The sequence below is a fragment of the Dermacentor variabilis genome, chromosome 6 (genome assembly GCF_050947875.1).
Source record: "Dermacentor variabilis isolate Ectoservices chromosome 6, ASM5094787v1, whole genome shotgun sequence".
Taxonomy (NCBI): Eukaryota; Metazoa; Arthropoda; class Arachnida; order Ixodida; family Ixodidae; genus Dermacentor; species Dermacentor variabilis.
Genome location: NC_134573.1, coordinates 1,246,532 through 1,264,332, shown reverse-complemented (window position 1 = coordinate 1,264,332; position 17,801 = coordinate 1,246,532). Strand labels below are relative to the sequence as shown.

The 17,801-nt window shown below is 44.3% G+C and overlaps 1 protein-coding gene across 1 annotated transcript in view; it reads right to left on the bottom strand.

Annotated features, from left to right (window-relative positions):
* The window catches only part of LOC142584535 (uncharacterized), a 714,262-nt gene that overhangs the window by 253,375 nt on the left and 443,086 nt on the right, over positions 1–17,801 (bottom strand). The window contains exons 20-21 of the mRNA XM_075694643.1: positions 17,711–17,793; positions 11,777–11,926 (exon numbers count right to left, since the gene is read on the bottom strand). Of these exons, the coding sequence (XP_075550758.1) occupies positions 11,777–11,926; positions 17,711–17,793 (233 nt within the window). The remainder of the gene's footprint in view (positions 1–11,776; positions 11,927–17,710; positions 17,794–17,801) is intronic.

Below are 17,801 nucleotides of genomic sequence, written 5' to 3'. Positions count from 1 at the left end.
TTTAGGTTACCTTGGGCAGTCCCCCATACAGAAGTAGCATATTCTAATTTAGGGCATATTAGAGTTTTATACAGTAGGTGTTTTAGGTTAGAAGGTGAGCTAGCGAAGCTATGGCACAAGTAGCCTAACGCACGATTAATGTTGTTAACAATGTATTCCGTGTGAATTGACCATGACAGGTTTGTAGTTATATGGACACCTAAGTACTTGTAAGAGTTAACTGTTTCTAAAAGAATGCTGTTTAAGTGGTAAGTGGCATGTTGGCGAAACACATGGAATAGATGTAGTACATTACATTTGTTAATATTTAGTTCCATTAACCATGAGTTACACCAGTTAGATATTGCGTCAATGTCGAGTTGCAACCTGTTAACTTCAGTTTCATTGGTTATTTCACAAAAAATAACACAGTCATCAGCAAACAAGTGTACATTAGAAGATAGTGTAGCAGGAAGATTGTTAATATAAATGAGAGAAAGGAGAGGGCCCAGGAGTGAACCTTGGGGCACCCCAGAATGTGCATTGCTGAAAGAAGAATTAAAACAATTAACTATAACAAACCGAGTGTGGTTTGTCAGAAAGAGCTCAATCCACGTGAGAAGGTTAGGATCTAGTGTCAAACGCTTTAGAGAAGTCTAAGAAAATACATGCTATGGAAAGAAGAATGATGGGTGTAACATTAAGGGATAAGAAGAGAGCAGATTGGCTGAGGGAACAAACGCGAGTTAATGACATCTTAGTTGAAATCAAGAAAAAGAAATGGGCATGGGCAGGGCATGTAATGAGGAGAGAAGATAACCGATGGTCATTAAGGGTTACGGACTGGATTCCAAGAGAACAGAAGCGTAGCAGGGGGTGGCAGAAAGTTAGATGGGCGGATGAGATTAACAAGTTTGCAGGGACGACATGGCCATAATTAGCACATGACCGGAGTAGTTGGAGAAGTATGGGAGAGGCCTTTGCCCTGCAGTGGGCGTAGCCAGGCTGATGAGGATGATGATGAAGAAAATACAGTCGGCAAAAGAACAATCCAAAATTTGATGTAGCTCGTGAGTGAATGAAGCCAGTTGTGTTCCACATGAGAAAGTTTTGCGAAAACTGGCTGAGCTGGGCTGAAAAATGAATTATACTCGAGGAATTTAACAATGTTAGAAAAAATTATATGTTCAAGTACAGTGGAACCCGGCTATATCAAAATCGCAAAAGAACGCCTATCAGTTCGATATAGAGCATAATTCGATATAAGCCTGCTAAACAATTGGATGTCATAAAAGCACATGCCATTTATAAAATCCCTTTATTGATGAAACTAGCTTAGTTTCACATGAAATAGTCTTGCATTTTCTTTTGCTTGAGCAATTTCGCTGCCTGCGATGCATGCACTTCTCCACATTGTCTAAGGAGTCGGAGTAGCTGAGGCTGCAACCTTCCACATTCGCGCAGAAGCACCGGACTAGTGCAAGCGCACCAATCACTTCAGAGGATCTGGGCAAAGGACTGTCATTGCTTTCCTCATTGTGCCCACTTTCACTTGTGCTCGGTACAATGTCGAGTCTTCGTTTTTGGGCTCTTCCGTGGTCGCGACACCATCATTTACACTCAGAAACTCGTTCACCGTTGATTCATCAACAGCTTTCGGAAATTCTGAGAGCTCGCTACAAACTTTGGCAACACTGGCAGCGGCTTCGTCGCATTTATCAGAATTTACAGTCATCACCGAGCATGCGGAAGCCGGCATGGCTGAAGCAATTTCGGATCAACCATTCGTACATGGCCATGCGTACGTGTTGGGCACCACGAGCACTGGGTAGCGAGTCTGGCTGCTTTAGCCCTAATCTCCCCCTTATTCTTCAAGATTGTGCTGAGAGGGCTCCTCGGAATTTTGCACGCTGGGGGGACATCCGACTTCTCACCGCGTTCAACCCGATTTATGATTTCGAGCTTTACGACGAAAGGCGAATCCTGCCGCTTCATCACAGCAACACTGCAGGAGAAGGCCCACAAGGCACACATACAATGAACCAGAAAAGCAGCGAGAAAACTCGCACTTTCGCCATCTTGCACGAGGGCACAAGAGCCTTTGATTGGCTGTCTGAGCAAGAGCTGCGGGCGGGCCAGGATCATTTTTTGCAGGGGGATGCCGACGCGCCGCCAGGTTTCCCCACCACCACAAGGAAAAGCCAACTTCTGGGGGCACTTTTCTGCCACTTGAAGTTCAATATATCGGAAATCGCTGCTATTTTTCTTCGATGTAAGCGTAATTTTTGCTCTATATACTCATTGTAACTATACCGTGTTCAGAAATTGTTCGATATATAGAATAATTCTATATAAACGGGTTTGATATAGTCGGGTTCGACTGTAGTTTACAACACGTACTAGTCAATGAAATGGGACGATAGTTATTTGGTGAATTTTTGTTAACTGACTTATGTAGAGGAATCACCTTGCCGATCATCCATTCTTTAGGTAGTGCGCACATATCTAAGGACTGCTGAAAAAGCTTTGTAAGAATAAGTGAACTAACGGCATTAGTACTTTTTAGGAATATTGTGATGAGTCATAGCCGGGAAGCGAGTTAATATCCAGAGAATCAATTAGTTTTAGGACACCAGACGTTTCAACAACAATTGGAGGCATTTGTATATAGTCATATTCACGTGTGGCCAGTAGAACACTTTCACACTTGGTGGAAAAGTTTTTGACAAAGGTGTTGTTTAAGAGAGCAGCACATTGCTCGCGTGGAACACGGGAACCCGAAGGGTCGTCCAAGGCGATGTGGTCACTAGATGAGGGATTGATAGTTTTCCAAAATTTTTTAACGTTATTTGTTAGCATTGATGGAAGAGCGGTAGACAAAAATTTATGCTTATCAACCTTTCATGCAGTTATTTAAGTATCTAATGCTAATTTGTATGTAGCCCACCTCGTTTCCGTGGGTGAGCTTTTAGTTAAGCAAAAAAAACCTTTCTTTCGGGTGGCAAGCTGCTTGATATGGGGATCATACCAGGGCGTTTGTGAATTTAGAACAATTTTGCGAGTCGGTATATGCTTGTTGGTTAGTTCGTTTACTTTAGCAACGAACAAGTTCCAGTTTGGACTGAACGGTTGTCAAAATCAGGGAGCAAGTCGTCTAGAAATGAGGTTAATTCTCTGTTAATTGCGTCAAAGTTGACATTTTTGTAATCATGTATAATCTTCCATTGTTTAGTGGTTTTGGGACTAGTTGAGTTGAAAGTGAAATGAAGAAGACAATGATCGCTTATGCCAGGTAAATGTGTGATTGAAGATATCAGGTCAGGATGAGAGGTTAGAATTAAGTCAAATGTACCGTATTTATTCGCGTATAACCCGCACCAAAATGTGAAAAAACGCGTTTAAAAAGTGGGGGTGCGGGTTATCTGCGAATTTTTTCCTTGGGAGGGGGGGGAGTCGGCTTCACCGCAATGTGCGGCGGCCTCCCCGTGTAGTCCGCCATCCCCATCGTCATCGACGCTTGTCAAGCCGATGAAGGGCCAACGAAAGGCCAGCATTGTTGAGCCTCGCGTTAGGCGCTGTTTAGTGTACTTACCCCAGTTTGCACTGTTTGCCTGCTTTGTTTTGGCATCATGAGTGCGACTCGACGGCAGTGTTTCACAGCGAAAGAGAAGCTAAAGATTATAGCCGCTGCCGAAGAAATCGGCAACAGAGCTACTGCAAGACAGCATGACGTCGACGAGTCGTGCATTCGCGACTGGAGGAAGAAAAAAGAGAGTCTCGAAGCAACGAACCGGAACAGGCGAGCGTTTCGGGGTCCGAAGACTGGCGCGTACCCCCACCTCGAGACGCAGCTTGCGAAGTTCATTGAGGAGCAGAGAAGTCGTGGCCACGCTGTTTCGACTGAGATGGCGCAAATGGAAGCCCTGAAGTTGGCCCGGGAATTGAACATTCCACGTGAGTTTCGTGCAAGCCGTGGATGGCTTCAGCGCTTCATGCGAAGACATGGATTTTCTATGCGGCGGCGAACAACCATGTGCCAGTGGCTTCCTGAAGCCTACGAGGAAAAGTTGTTGAACTTTCAACGATATGTGATCGCACTTCGGAAGGAGCACAGCTATTTGCTGTCTCAGGTGGGAAATGCTGATCAAACACCTGTGTACTTTGAGATGCCGATGGACACGACCATGGAAAAAAAGGGCTCCAAATCAGTCAGCGTGCTGACCGGCGGAAATGCCAAGCTGCGCTGCACAGTCATGCTATGCGCTTTGGCTGACGGCACGAAACTGCGCCCGTATGTCATTTTCAAACGCAAGACGCCACCTGGCATTCCACTGCCCCCAGGAATCGTTGTGCGTGCGGAAGAAAATTCGTGGATGAACAGTGGCCGAGTCGGTGACTGGCTTCGAGTAATCTGGGAGCGAAGACCAGGTGCCTTGCTGGCACGCCGGTCGATGCTCGTACTAGATTCCTTCAGAGGCCACTGCACTGATGCGGTGAAGGCTCGCCTTGCCGAGACCAGCACCGACCTCGTCATAATACCTGGCGGCATGACGTCCATGCTACAGCCACTCGACGTGTGCCTGAACAAGCCGTTCAAGGCACACGTGAAGCGGCTGTATGCCCAGTTGATGGCCGACGGCATTTACGCCCTCACACCGACGGGACGCGTGCGAAGGCCTGATATTCCATTGCTGTGCCAGTGGATCGTGGATGCGTGGAAAGCGATACCGGCCGATTTGGTGCGCAAAAGCTTTAAAAAATGTGCGATCAGTAATAGTCTGGATGGTTCCGAGGACGACTACGTCTTTGAGAGTGGCGATGAAGCCTCGGATGGCAGTAGTGAGAGCGGCGACGATTAAGAATCGGATAACCAGTGACGTGGTGGCGGTCGTTTGAATAAATGTTCTGAAAACGAAATGATCACTGAGTGTGAGTTGCATCTTTCTAGCGCTCATTTTTTTTTTCAGGTAAACGTGCGGGTTATACGCGAGTTTTTTTTTTTTTTTTTCCGCCGAGTTCAAAGTTAGGGGTGCGGGTTATACGCAGGGGCGGGTTATACGCGGGTAAATACGGTATTTGCTACATTGGCAGAGGATTGTATGGGACCGGTAACAAGTTGTAAAAGCAAAAAAAAAACAGAACATGCGTCTAAAAACTCCTTAGCTTGTTGGGAAAAAGGCGACAGCGAGGATTGGTCAATGTTCCACGTAATGTTTGGACAGTTGAAGCCACCAAGGACTACTATGGGTGATGAAGGAAAGCGATTGCATACGTGGTAAATAGTGTCATGGAATTCATTGGCAAATAAAGATGACGTAGAAGGTGGGCGATAGAAGACACATATTATTATGGTTTGACAATCAAGGGTAATGAAAGCCCAGACAGTTTCTAGGGCCCCTATAACGCTGATGGGAGATGAAGGTATGTCTTGATATGGCCAAGAGAACAGCGCCTCCTCTCTGCGCGCGGCGCGATCACAACGGCATAAAATGTAGTTCTGTGCACAATGAAAAAGTTCAAAGTCACCGACATGAGATGGCAACCATGTTTCAGTTAAGGCAATGATTTGGGCGTTGCACGAGTCTATTGCAGATGATAAGGGGTCGCATTTATTAAGAATGCTGCGAACGTTGGTAAACACGACTGATGTCAGAGAATATGACGGTAGACAGCCACTACCCCTCACATTTTCTTATGATGATACACGTGTCTCATGTGGTGAACGATTATCAGTGTTGATTGTGTCGTCGCGATGTGTCACAAACTATTGAACGGAGGCAGTAGTAGTGTTAAAAGAATAGTAATTTCCATTCAGATACAGCTTGTCGTGACGAAACTTGAAAGGTTCAGAAGAAGCCTGGCTTTTACCAAAATCGAAAAGCTTCTTTCCAGCGATCCGTGTAGCAGGCGAAAAGTCTTTGCTTATAGTCATGCCTTTTTATTTAAACAGGTTCCGCATCGAAAGAAGCCTTTCTTTGCTTTTAAAACAACTGAACTTTATAAGTATTAGCTGTCATTTATTTGGTGCACAATGACCAATTCGATGTGCTCACTCGAAGATAATGGAAGAAAAACATTCAACAAATGACGTAACAGTTGCAACTATTTTCTGTTCACTTTCTTGCCAAGTTTCCTTGGCGTCCGTTTTACCATAAATGATTAAATTGCCATGACGTGACCGCTCTTCTTGTTCATTCAGTTGAGATTTTAACAGTTCATTTCTAGTAGTGAGCTCTTCAAGTGATTTTTGCATTGTTGCGAGTTGTTCCTAATACTGGTCTAGTGTTCTTGTTCTTTTATCAAAGACTTTTAGTATTTTGTTCATTCCACTAATCTTAGTATCTAAGCATTTCTGTCCGTTCTTAATGGTTCTAATATCAGCAGAAAATTCAGATTCGAACCTGCTACTTTGAAGTGAGCGGTTATGCACATCTTTAATAAAGTCAAAGAGAACCTTCATTTGTTCAGCGGGGTCATTGGGGAGGGAACTGATATCTAAAAGGGATACGGAACGAGTATGAGGACCAGGGTTAGTCTCAGTGTCACCGAAGCATAATAGCATAAAAGCCATAGAGAAGCATTCACATACCATCTCGCGCAATAACCGTGGGCATGGGAACAGTAGCAGACACAGGGAATTATCACTTAGCGTATAATGATAATTGTGCAACAACCTGCATCACGAAGAGGAAACGATTAAGAGCCTCGCCGCTAGCGCTGTTCGCGTGCCCACTGAAGTTGACTGGTGCAAGTGGCATATTTATATCATCGGCTTGTACTGAAGACGTTGACAATGTGGCTGAACTCGGGTGAACGAGCCCGCTGTTGTGTCGGCAGCGGCAGGCAAGCGGGGGGCCCCGACCGGGCGAACGCGCGGCTAGCGCCGGCGCAGGAAGGAGACACGGAGCAAACTGCTCCCGATGAAAACTGGACGAAGACTCGGCCGACCCACGGCCGTTTATTACTTATAAAGGCTTCACACGCTAGATGACACCTCCAGATTGGCCCAAGCTCGTCACATGACAGAAGGGGGGTGCGCCATCTAGCTAAACAACTACAAAACACACATGTACGACGACACCGAAATCTGACAGGGGGCGACACTATACTACACCCGCCAGGTAAGGATGCATCCAAAAAAGCTGCCATCTTGTCGATGTCAGACAAGACATCGACAAGATGTCTTGTCTGAGAGTAGTGGCGTAGCATGGTAATCAGTTGTCAGCCTGACGAAAAGCCCAGCGATGAAGGCCTGCATCACGAAACGGAAACGATTATGAGCCAGTCTAGTGTTTTTGTTCTTTTTTCAAGGACTTCTAGTCTTTTGTTCATTCCACTAATTTTAGTATCTAAGCTTTTCTGTCCGTTCATAATCGTTATAATATCTGCAGAAAATTCAGATTGGAACCTGCTACTTTGAAGTGATCACTTAACGTGATCTTAGAAGATCACTTAACGTATACAGTCGCCGACTGATTTTTGTGACTCCAATAATTCGGACATGCTCGATTATTCGCTCTGCTTCGCGGCACCGCCATTCACCTCACAGAGCATAATGTATAACAACTGCCAAGTGTTCAGACACCTTGCAGCCTCTCGTCTGATTTTTCGGGCACTCCTTAAGCCAACTCGATCGAGAGCACCATGCACCGGCTCTGACCGGTGCACGGTTCGACTTGCTGAACGCCATTTATGTTTTGAACAGAGCCTCCTTGCTGCCACACGAAGTGGCACTACTGCAAATCCTCGCTCATCATCATCGTTTCTGCCTGGTTCGTGGCCACAGCAGTTCCGGTCTCAGCTTAGTAACCCATGTCATGACAATCCAGCAGCTGATCTGCTTCTTTCTTCGTGCACGATGCTGCGAGTAGGCCACATTTTTGGTTTTTGCGACTGATGTCAGCGTGATGGCGTGGTGGTGTTCACTCTGTGAGATGTGTTGAGGTTGCGGTGATCCAACGCGCCATACGGAAACATCGCGTCTAGTGTCGAATAGTGCCGACAGTTCCCACGCAGACTGCGCTGGGGAATGCCGGCAAGCGGGTGCCAGGAGGCCTAGGATTTGTTGCCTTCCGATGTTCTCCCTACTGCCGCCGAAATTGTTCTGCCAAGACCTGTGCAGTGGTTGCATTGCGATTCTGGACACCGTCTCATTTGACAGTTTCACAGGTGCTGACACTGCTGTACTGACATGCGCAGAACTCGACAACAGCGAGATCACTCGTCAGGTTTCTACTGCACCGCCGGACGATGGAAGATGACGCACCATGTGCTATGCTGCCGTCGCATGCGGAGCATGTACAAGCAGTGACTGTGCTTTCAGCCGCCTATAGTGCCCATACGACCCTCTCCGAGATTCAGGCTTATCTGGCTGCACATAAACGGAACAGTGTGCAACGGCGCATTCACAATTTCTTCAAGCCTACTGCTGAGCCCGAATAAATGCGTGGAAATAAAGTATTTTTTTTCTTCTTAATCTGCTTTTTCGGAGACCTGTTTATTCGGACATTTCCACAGTCCCTGTGAGGTCCAAATAAACAGTTGGCGACTGTAATAATAATTGTGCACCTACCTGCATCATGAAGGGGAAACGAATAAGAGCTATGCCAGTAGCGCTGTTCGTGTGCCCACTCGTATTCCTGAATGCTATCACGTTCTATTCCTAAAGGCGAAGCTTAAGCATCCTCCAAATTTTTTTGCCCTTTTCGCAGAGTAGTTTATTCTAGAGAAATGAAATAGTGCTTTCAGCGGCACGCCTAAAGTGGCCTCAGCAACAGCGCACAAATACGAAACCACTACTGCTTCCACTTTGCTTCTGTGCGATCAGCTGCGAGAAATGCAACTGAGTTTTCGCTATTGCACTGTGCTCCAATCATGCTGGATTGATCATGTGGATTGAAGACGTGTGCAGTAGTTGGCTGCAAAAATAGTGACTGGCATATTAAGAAATGGAATGAATCTCTGCGGCCAAGTTTATGGGCCGCTGCTGCAGCTGTCCAAACATGCTATCGATACTTTGAGATGTACGGCTTTCCTCGAAATTTGCTCATTCGCGAGTGTTGTATCACTATATCCTTAAAAAAAAAGTGCTTCAGCCGTGGAACATTGGCAAGAGCAAGTACCACTCGTTAAACAATGACAAAGGGAGTAGTGCCGCTTCCGGTCATAGTAAGTTTCGCGCACACCAACCCTTCACACCAGCATCTTCCCACACCAACCCAGCTGGCAAGGAAGCTTACACCCACTCTATTGCCAACATGTCAATAAGTCAATGGGTGCACAATCGAATATATGCGCACCATATACGCACAATATATGACGGACTACACTGATAGCACACAAATCGTAGAAGCCGAATGTTTTGTGATGGTCCACAAGAGTAAACGAGTTACTAGCGATGAATCTTTGCTACAAGGTATTACAATGTACAAAGCGGCCACATTTCAAGCCTTATGTGCAATAAGAACAAATCTAACGAAACTGAGCACATTTGTGAGCGATTAGGCAGGAAACAATCAGATAGTGACCGCACCAAGGAGCTTTACTGAGTCAGCAATGTGACAGGCCACTGCTTTAAAATATTTGTCAAAGAACGAAGAGCAAAACACACTAATCCAATACAATTCATGAGCGGAATGCTTGGATAGCTTGGAATACATATTTAGCACCGCTTTTAGAACAAGCACCATATACGCTGCTTGCGCCATTCGCACATAGCTTAATCAGCTCTGAAAGCGCCTTTGCATGTTCTCTGAAGCTGTGGCCAAAGATTCATGTCGCCCATCCAGTCACCGTTTACGATATCTCTCGAAGCAGATGTTTGCTAAGTCCCAATGGCATCATACACACCCACTGTAAATGCGGAAGCTACGGGGGCAGTTGAGGCAAGCAATGAATGCCTCACCATGTGACCAAACATGGATGCGCCCACAGGATTTCCGCGAAAAGGGTCAATATGTGCTTTGCTGCGAATTGCGTGTGATAATAGGCCTCCAGTAGCTTTGGCTATTAGCCCAACCATTTTCAATCAATCAGTCTTCACTTTCACCTTATACGATCAACACACAATTGAAAGAAAGTGACAGAAGAAAATGCAAGCTTTACAGAGCTCCTGCCATCCGTACAGCAGCCTTCATTTGGAAATTAAAACACTTGCATTTAGAAATGCAATATTTGTAGTAACCTATGCAATGATTGTAGATTTACAAATATTCAAATAACTATATTCCTGTTATACATAAGACATATTTCACTAAGATGTATGCGAAGTTTATCTACACAAGACATAAAAAGATACAATTTACATAATTCACACAGTAACTTTTACATATGAAAACATGTATGAAATCAAGAATTGGATGGAAACCCGTCTGGTCGAGAATATACGTGACAACAGTTAAAAACGGAGACCAACCACGAAAGTTTATAAAAGGAAAGACGTTTTGGCTCCCGCGCAGGAGCCGTAACGTCTTTTCTTTTATGAACTTTTGTGGTCTGTGTCTGTTTTTAACTGTTGCTATGTATGTTGTAGTATGAATCAGTGCAATAGCTATACAGAGCATCATAAGCGTAGTATATACATGAAGCACACTATTCTGAAACTTCAGTACAATCATGTAAATGGAGTTTCAGTCTAGCGCTCTTACATTACTTAGACTTAGAAAGGTTAAATATGTCTGTTTGTTAGTTTAGCTATTAAATAACCATAAACTGTTGCCCAACACCATCTTCTGTCGTGACAACATTCTCAATAATCGCCTTGTCATTGATCTCTTCCGAGAACAGGCATTATCTCCTCTACCGAAGCACCACCTGCTTCATCATCATGTTCTTTTAGAAAACCAAAAACAGAGGTGCACTTATTATGCATGGGAAGTTTTATGGGATGATTTCTAAATGTACAAAAAACTGAGCAGTCAAATGGTAATGACAAAAAATTTGTTGGATAACGTAGTTAAGAACCGCGCAATGAGCAATGGAACGAAGAATGCTAGGCATAATTTTAAGAGAACGAAAGAGAGCGGTTTGGATCGGAGAGTAAACGGGTATAGATGATATTCTAATAGACATTAAGAGAAAAAAATGGCGCTGGGTAGGCCATGTAATGCACAGATTACATGTAAGATAGTTGCACCATTAGGGTGACAGAATGGGTACCAAGAAGAGAAGCACAGTAGACGGCAGCAGGAAACTAGGTGGTACGACGAAATTAGGAAATTTGCAGGTGCTAGTTGGAATCGGTTGGCACAGGACAGGGGTAATTGGAAATCACAGGGAGAGGCCTTCGTCCTGCAGTGGACATAAAATAGGCTGCTGCTGATAATGAACGTAGCTTTACCGCAAATCTTTTTTTACTATTTGGAGCGCTTTTATAGCGCATAAAAGCGCTTTGGTCTTTTGAGCCTGTGTGCCAGCAAAACTGCAAAACTGGTATGGCTGCCACTAGCATGTATGCGCTTGAATGCACAAATGTGCAACTGAAAGTGTGAAAAAAGAAGGAAAATCCAAAGCACCTGACCAAGCATGCTGCACATTGCTGTCACATAGATGCAACTGCTGTTCACGTCACAAAGTTCCAACGCATCCATGTGTCTCTCCTTGCATTGTGTCCTGTTTCCCAATTTTGGGCATTTAGCAATCAGTCATTATAGTCATGAACCAGCTGGCCCCTCAAGACATTCTAATTAACATCTTGAAACACTGAAGCCAATTTCATGCTAGGCTGCAAATTGAGCCTTTTTCATTGATCTACAGGTAGCACCATTCCGTTCCTCAAAACAGATCACAAACGCCTCACGCATAAGCATCAAGCACCACCAGGAAGCAGTGGCGCAGCTCCGAGTGGGTGCCAGCCCCCCAGCGGTTCAGTGCTGGCACGCAGAGTCTTGCAAGCTCCAGCAGGGCAGCTGACACATCCAGCTGACGACAGTGGACTTTCATCAGCTCCCTGCAGAGGAGGTTTTAGTCCATGTTAACACTCGCTGTTTAGTGCACCAGACTTGAAAAAAAAGAACAATAAAAGGGGCTGCTACTTCTTGCGCTTCATATGGCACAGAAATACGGACAAGTTCTTGTGTACCATTCTTTTGTCTGCATTTCTCTCTTTCCATGTCATACACGCTGCAAGAACAAAAGTATGTGCCACTCAACACTGTTAAGTGCCCTGCTCAAACGTACACATTAGGCAGGCAAGTTCTAAAGTATCAGAAGAAAGAAGCTCCTTGAGCATAACACCTGCGCTAGGGAGGGTAGGCACTTTTTATACATGCAGAAAAATTAGGCATCAAATGAGTAATTGTACCCATCATGCATGCTCCTTCACCTCATGTGAGTCGTAATACTTGCATGTGTTATTACACCAACCTGTCACTTTTTCGGTCCTTTACTTTTTCTTTAGTTTACTTGAATGACCTGCCTACAGACTATTGGTTACAGTGGTGGAACAGCTATACGACTTTTATCACAGATCTTGGCACAAGCAGAAAGATGATTTGGCAAATCAGTTCTGTGGAAGCCTACAAGATGGAGGAAGGTTACGAAAAAAGAAAACTGTCATTCACTCTCCTCACACTGCAACCTGCTAGCCTACTGGTGGGTATTCTGTAAGAGCCCACCTAGTGAATTGCCCATTTTAGCTGCCGCCAATTGGCTGGAGCTGAAGCGAGAAGGACAATGGCTGTGGGCACCCATTTCCTTCTAGCCAATCGGCACTTCCAGCAATCGGCAGCCGCCAACCGGCACTTACACAACAGCAGCAGCCGAAATGAACATATCCAATAAGTGCACATTTACAAAATGTATAATGAATGTTATACATTCTACAGCAACAGGAGTTTTGGATGCTGTAAGGTGCCTGGCTTAATGCCGTAAGGTATCCGGCTCTAGACACCTTACAAGTGGCTGGAGTCAGAGGTAGAGAAGAACAGTCACAATGGCAGCTCCGAGACCAGTTGCACAGGCCTGCAGCTGGTGGTTCATGCCTTTTTATCCCACGTAACAACTTGAGAAATTGTTCATATAATGCCAAATCATAACATATTCCATATAATGTAGTCCATCCTAAACGTTTTTAACCCTTTCAGTGCCACCAGCGTACCAGTACATTACTGCGTTCCTGTCCCACCAAGTTCACTGACCTAAACATTCCTTCTCCAATCTCTAGTGAGGACTATACTAAGCGTGCATTTACCGTCATATGTCTCATTTTATCTTGCTGAATAGCCAAAAATATACCATAGTGTTCGTTTTATAATACAGTACAGTTTCGTTAATTCGACTGCAGTTAATCCGATCTTGACCAAAGGTCCCAGCCGGCACCTAAGCATTTCTATAGGCCCAAGCATTTGTTATGGCATTTGATGGATAATTCAAACTTTACCAGTCTGCACACATGCACCTGGCCCATGTGGTGACACCAATAAAACCCCTTTAGTGTCAGTGTCTGTCTCGGTGGAGCTAGAGAGGAGTGAGTGAGTTGAACAAGCATCGACTCCCCTCGAAAATGCCCATTCTCAAGCAATAGTGGTAGCTCACAATGTCTGATTACAGCATTAGCCCAATTCTAATGGGCACCTTTTGTTTTACAAGAAAATTGGGCAAGAAATTGCCTGCGTGGTTCAATTGGATTTGAAACCAAAACTTCCTTCACGGTGTTCGTACGCTTTACTGCACAACTGGCTGTATTGTGACAAAACCAACTTCAGAAAACCGCCCACCATGTTAAAAAGATGGGTGCACATTATATTTCTACTTTGGTTAGAAGCGTTGAGTCATTTCTTGTTAATTTTCTACTTTAGACACATGGAAAGCTGGTGCGTATTTGATTCAGGGGCATGTTATACCACTATCACAGCGGCAAACTTAAGTGCACTTGCGTGAGTGGACTTCGCCGCCACTGCCATTCGCAGGCTGCCACACGGAAACGCTTAGCGGCACTTACTGCACAGCATACTCGTCAGTGAGTGTGTTCGGTGAACTCACTTCACAGCGGCGAAGAGTGTAGCCTTGTTAACAATGAGTAAAAAATATGTAAAACAATATTGAAAGCTTAGTCAGGAGTCATGTTTAAAAACATTTTTATTAAATTGCTGACGTTACAAGCTAATAAATTGTGCAACACTGTAAAAAAAAAAAAGAACAGCAGACTACTCTCACTCTAGGGTTGTTTACGGCCATGCCGGCTCATGGCTGTGCAATTGTTTGGTACACAGAGCAAACTTTAGCGATGACGGCAACGGTAATGAAAGAGTTCACAAGTAGGTAGTCCTCGATGTCCTTTGAGTAAGTTCCAGTTGCAACATCATGTATGCGTAAAAGCGCGTCACTCGCGAATGAATAAGTGCTGCCATTGCACGCTTCGAATGCTCACGATCCAGGCTACAACAGGATCTGTCATTTTTTCTCAGCTTGCCTTGAATACAATGTCTTGTCTTGGCTCGTAATGATTCACCTTGTTATTGAGGTTGCAATGAATGTACTTCACTTGCACTTAAGTTGATTTTGAATGCTGTTTCTAAAAATACCCAACCATTTTTGTACACATATCTTTAAGTTAACAAATACATGCTTTGCTTTCCGACTCCCGATCGCCAGTGCCATCAATCTGACTTTTCTCGTGTAGCAGCGTGCGGACGAAATGACACTCAGCGCACTGAAGTGCACTCGCTCAAAGTGCACCTAAGTTTGCCCCTGTGACATGGGTATTAAACTCGAGCACATAATGGCATGTAACTTGGTGGTGGGTTTGGCGTTTTTTTGTTTTGCACACGGTTTAATTCAAACCATCGGACGATTCAATAAATTTCGCCGGTCCCATCAGGGTTGTATAAATGGAAGTCTATAATATCCAAGAACAAGAATCGACACTGAAAGGGTTAAAGGAGTACTGAGACAAAATTTTTAAGTGGAGATAACTTGCCAGATTCATTTTCGTGGACACACACATACAACATCTACAAAACATCAAGGGCAAATGCAGCATAAAGCATATTTAATATCAATCTTAAAGTATCTGAGTGTAGCCACCCACAAATCACAGCACCTCGCGACAGTGACACAAACGAGGCCGGCTTGTAATCATCCCAGAGCATAAAAACATTGCAGTTTATGTTGGCTCCTCGTATGCACTCTTGCTCATCCCATAACCAAGCCCTTCACTGCCACACGTCCTTAGTTGTTGGTCGTTGTGGAATGCTCCTCCTGTCACTGCAACAGTTTTTGTCTGTTGGAAGATTTCCCTCGTTACTTGCATTGACATTGCTTGTGCTATTCCGACGAAGTGAGAGCACAGCAGAATGTCGGGTGCATACTGCGTCGTTGACTTATGCCCAACACATTCAGGCTGGGGTTACACAGGCCGTCTTTTTCTTTCTAGAGCTAGAGACTCGTAGGAAAATCGTGGAAAAATCACTTATTTTGAAAACATTATTTTTGGTTTCTACAATGTCTGATGCATTATCTCAGAAATTTTCACACATATTGGGCTAATATTTTGGTCATAATGGTGTTTTATATTGCGTCGGCGAGCTGTATTTTTACTGACAAATGCACAAAAAAGTACTTTTTTCTGTGATGCACAGTTGCCGTTCTAAGTTTCCGACTGCAGCCATCTTGGTCTTGTTTGAAAGAGCAACTCTTCTTGTTTAGTTTACGCGCCACCGCTACTCTGTGTGCTGAACGGCTATGAAGTAAAAACCTTCGAAAAAGTAGTGTCCATGTGCAATTACATTCGTCGACTGAGGCATGTGATCGTAACAATGCCATGCCATTGGCGAATTTTCGCTGTAGCCTGCTCGGGCGCGAAACTCAGTACAAAACAATGTCAAATTCAGTTTGCTACAAGCCATAAATTCACCAAACAGAAGAAGAAAGGAGTTTTAAACTTTCGAAAGTGTGCCATAGCTTTGGAAGAGGCCAATAATAGCTTGCTACCCGTACCGAGCCACTCCGGAATCTCCCCCTGTGGCTGCGGAATAGGCTTAGCAGATGAAAGCACTTTTGGCAGCAACCGGTGTTCATGCAGTATTCCAGCACTGCTAATGCAACCTAATGATTTGGAGAAAGTGAAAGCACAAGAAAAACGGCGAGACTTTGCTTCAATGTCGGCTACCAAGAGAAAATCAGGTTTTCTCATTCACACTGATGCGGCCGCGGCTGGCTCGGATGCTTGGTGATGCACTTCGTTGTCGTAAGTAGCGATTCTCTGCCGTTTTGTGCAAAACTCATGTTGCGGTGCGGCAGCGGAAAAAGGTGAATGTGACTGCGGTCTTCCCATAAAGATAGTGATCTTGTGTGCAATCTGTGGCAATGCCGCTTCGGTGCGAAGTTCGCCACATGTGAGCGGCGGCCAAATGTGCACCCTGTTTCTCGTGAACTCTCTCGCTGTGTACGAAATGTGGATCACCGTTAATTGGCAAGCGGCATTAAATGAATTTTTTTTTGCCAATTAAAAGATATTAATCTCATGCGCGATCTGCGGTGGTGCCACGTCGACCAAACATGCAACCCATTCCTCGTGAACAATCTCGCTGCGCATGAAATACGGAGCACCGATAATCGGCAAACAACAATTTTTTTTTTCCCCGATAAGAAATGTTTTACACTAGGCCATACATGCTGGGGCATGTGCTAGGGGCATACTAGCCGGTTAACTGGTAGCATGTAAATACTTTATTATATTCCTGAATAAATCAAGCTGTCTGTTTACCTCTATAAAAACTTTTCGCTCGCCTGTTTGTGGCAACATTAGTGCACCTGTAATTTTTTTAATATAGTATATATGAAGCTAAAATCATTAAGCTTGAAGTGGTGCAAGCAGATTACAACGAGGCTTACAAGTTGATTCTGAGTGCAAATATGTAAATAGCAACGCTTCGGCATTGCAGTAAGCAAAGCTGTTCTTTTTTTCTCATTTTTCTCAAAACATAGTTTTTGGTCACTTTGCTTGTTTGCTGTATCAATATCTTTGGATCTAGGGCAGCTAGAGGCATTATTTGTATTGCAGCACAAAGCTAAATGTATTGAGAATGCAATGCTGAGAGCAGATTTTTTAATTTTCAGCTCTCAATTTTTATTTACGTTTACATTCACTCTAATTATTGATACTGTGAACACAGAACTTCAGTGGGCTGTAATATGACAAATAAAGAATTGTTCAAATTCTAATCTGTTTACAGCACTGCTATCCTTATGCCCCCTAGTATCCAACTATATGTTGTTTGCAACTTTCTTTTAGCAGGTAAATTTTAATTGTTTCAATAAACAATAGAAGGTCATTATTAATTATTTTGGCAACTACTATGCATATGCAAAATATAATCGGATATTTAAAATCAACATGACACACTGAATGAGAATATGCAGTTCTATCAGATTTGATCAAGAAATAACAAAGTTATCTCAACAACCCATCTTCCCCTTTAAAAAGTTCTCGAGCGAGGCGAGCATGCTTTGCCATTAGTAAAGTTTGGTTTAAAATTTAAGCTCTGAGCCAGGCGCGCAGTGCTGCAATATTTTGCGTACATAACCATCAGCAGGCAATGTATACGCTGCGCTTGTCTTGAAAATGGCCAATCCTGGTGAGGGCCTCTCACCAGGAGTGGCCATTTTCAAGACGAGCGCAGCGTATGGTAATAAAATGAAATGAAACCTGCAAGAAAAATGTGCTCGTAAGCAGCACAGCAAGTCGCACACACATATACAGGCATGCAAGTTAAGCCAGAACACCTCACACCTGAGTGCATCAACCAGTGAGAACAGCTCGGCCTCAGTCAATAGCTCCGCCCGTTCGAGCAGCATCCGCAGCACCTGTAATGCCTGAGCAA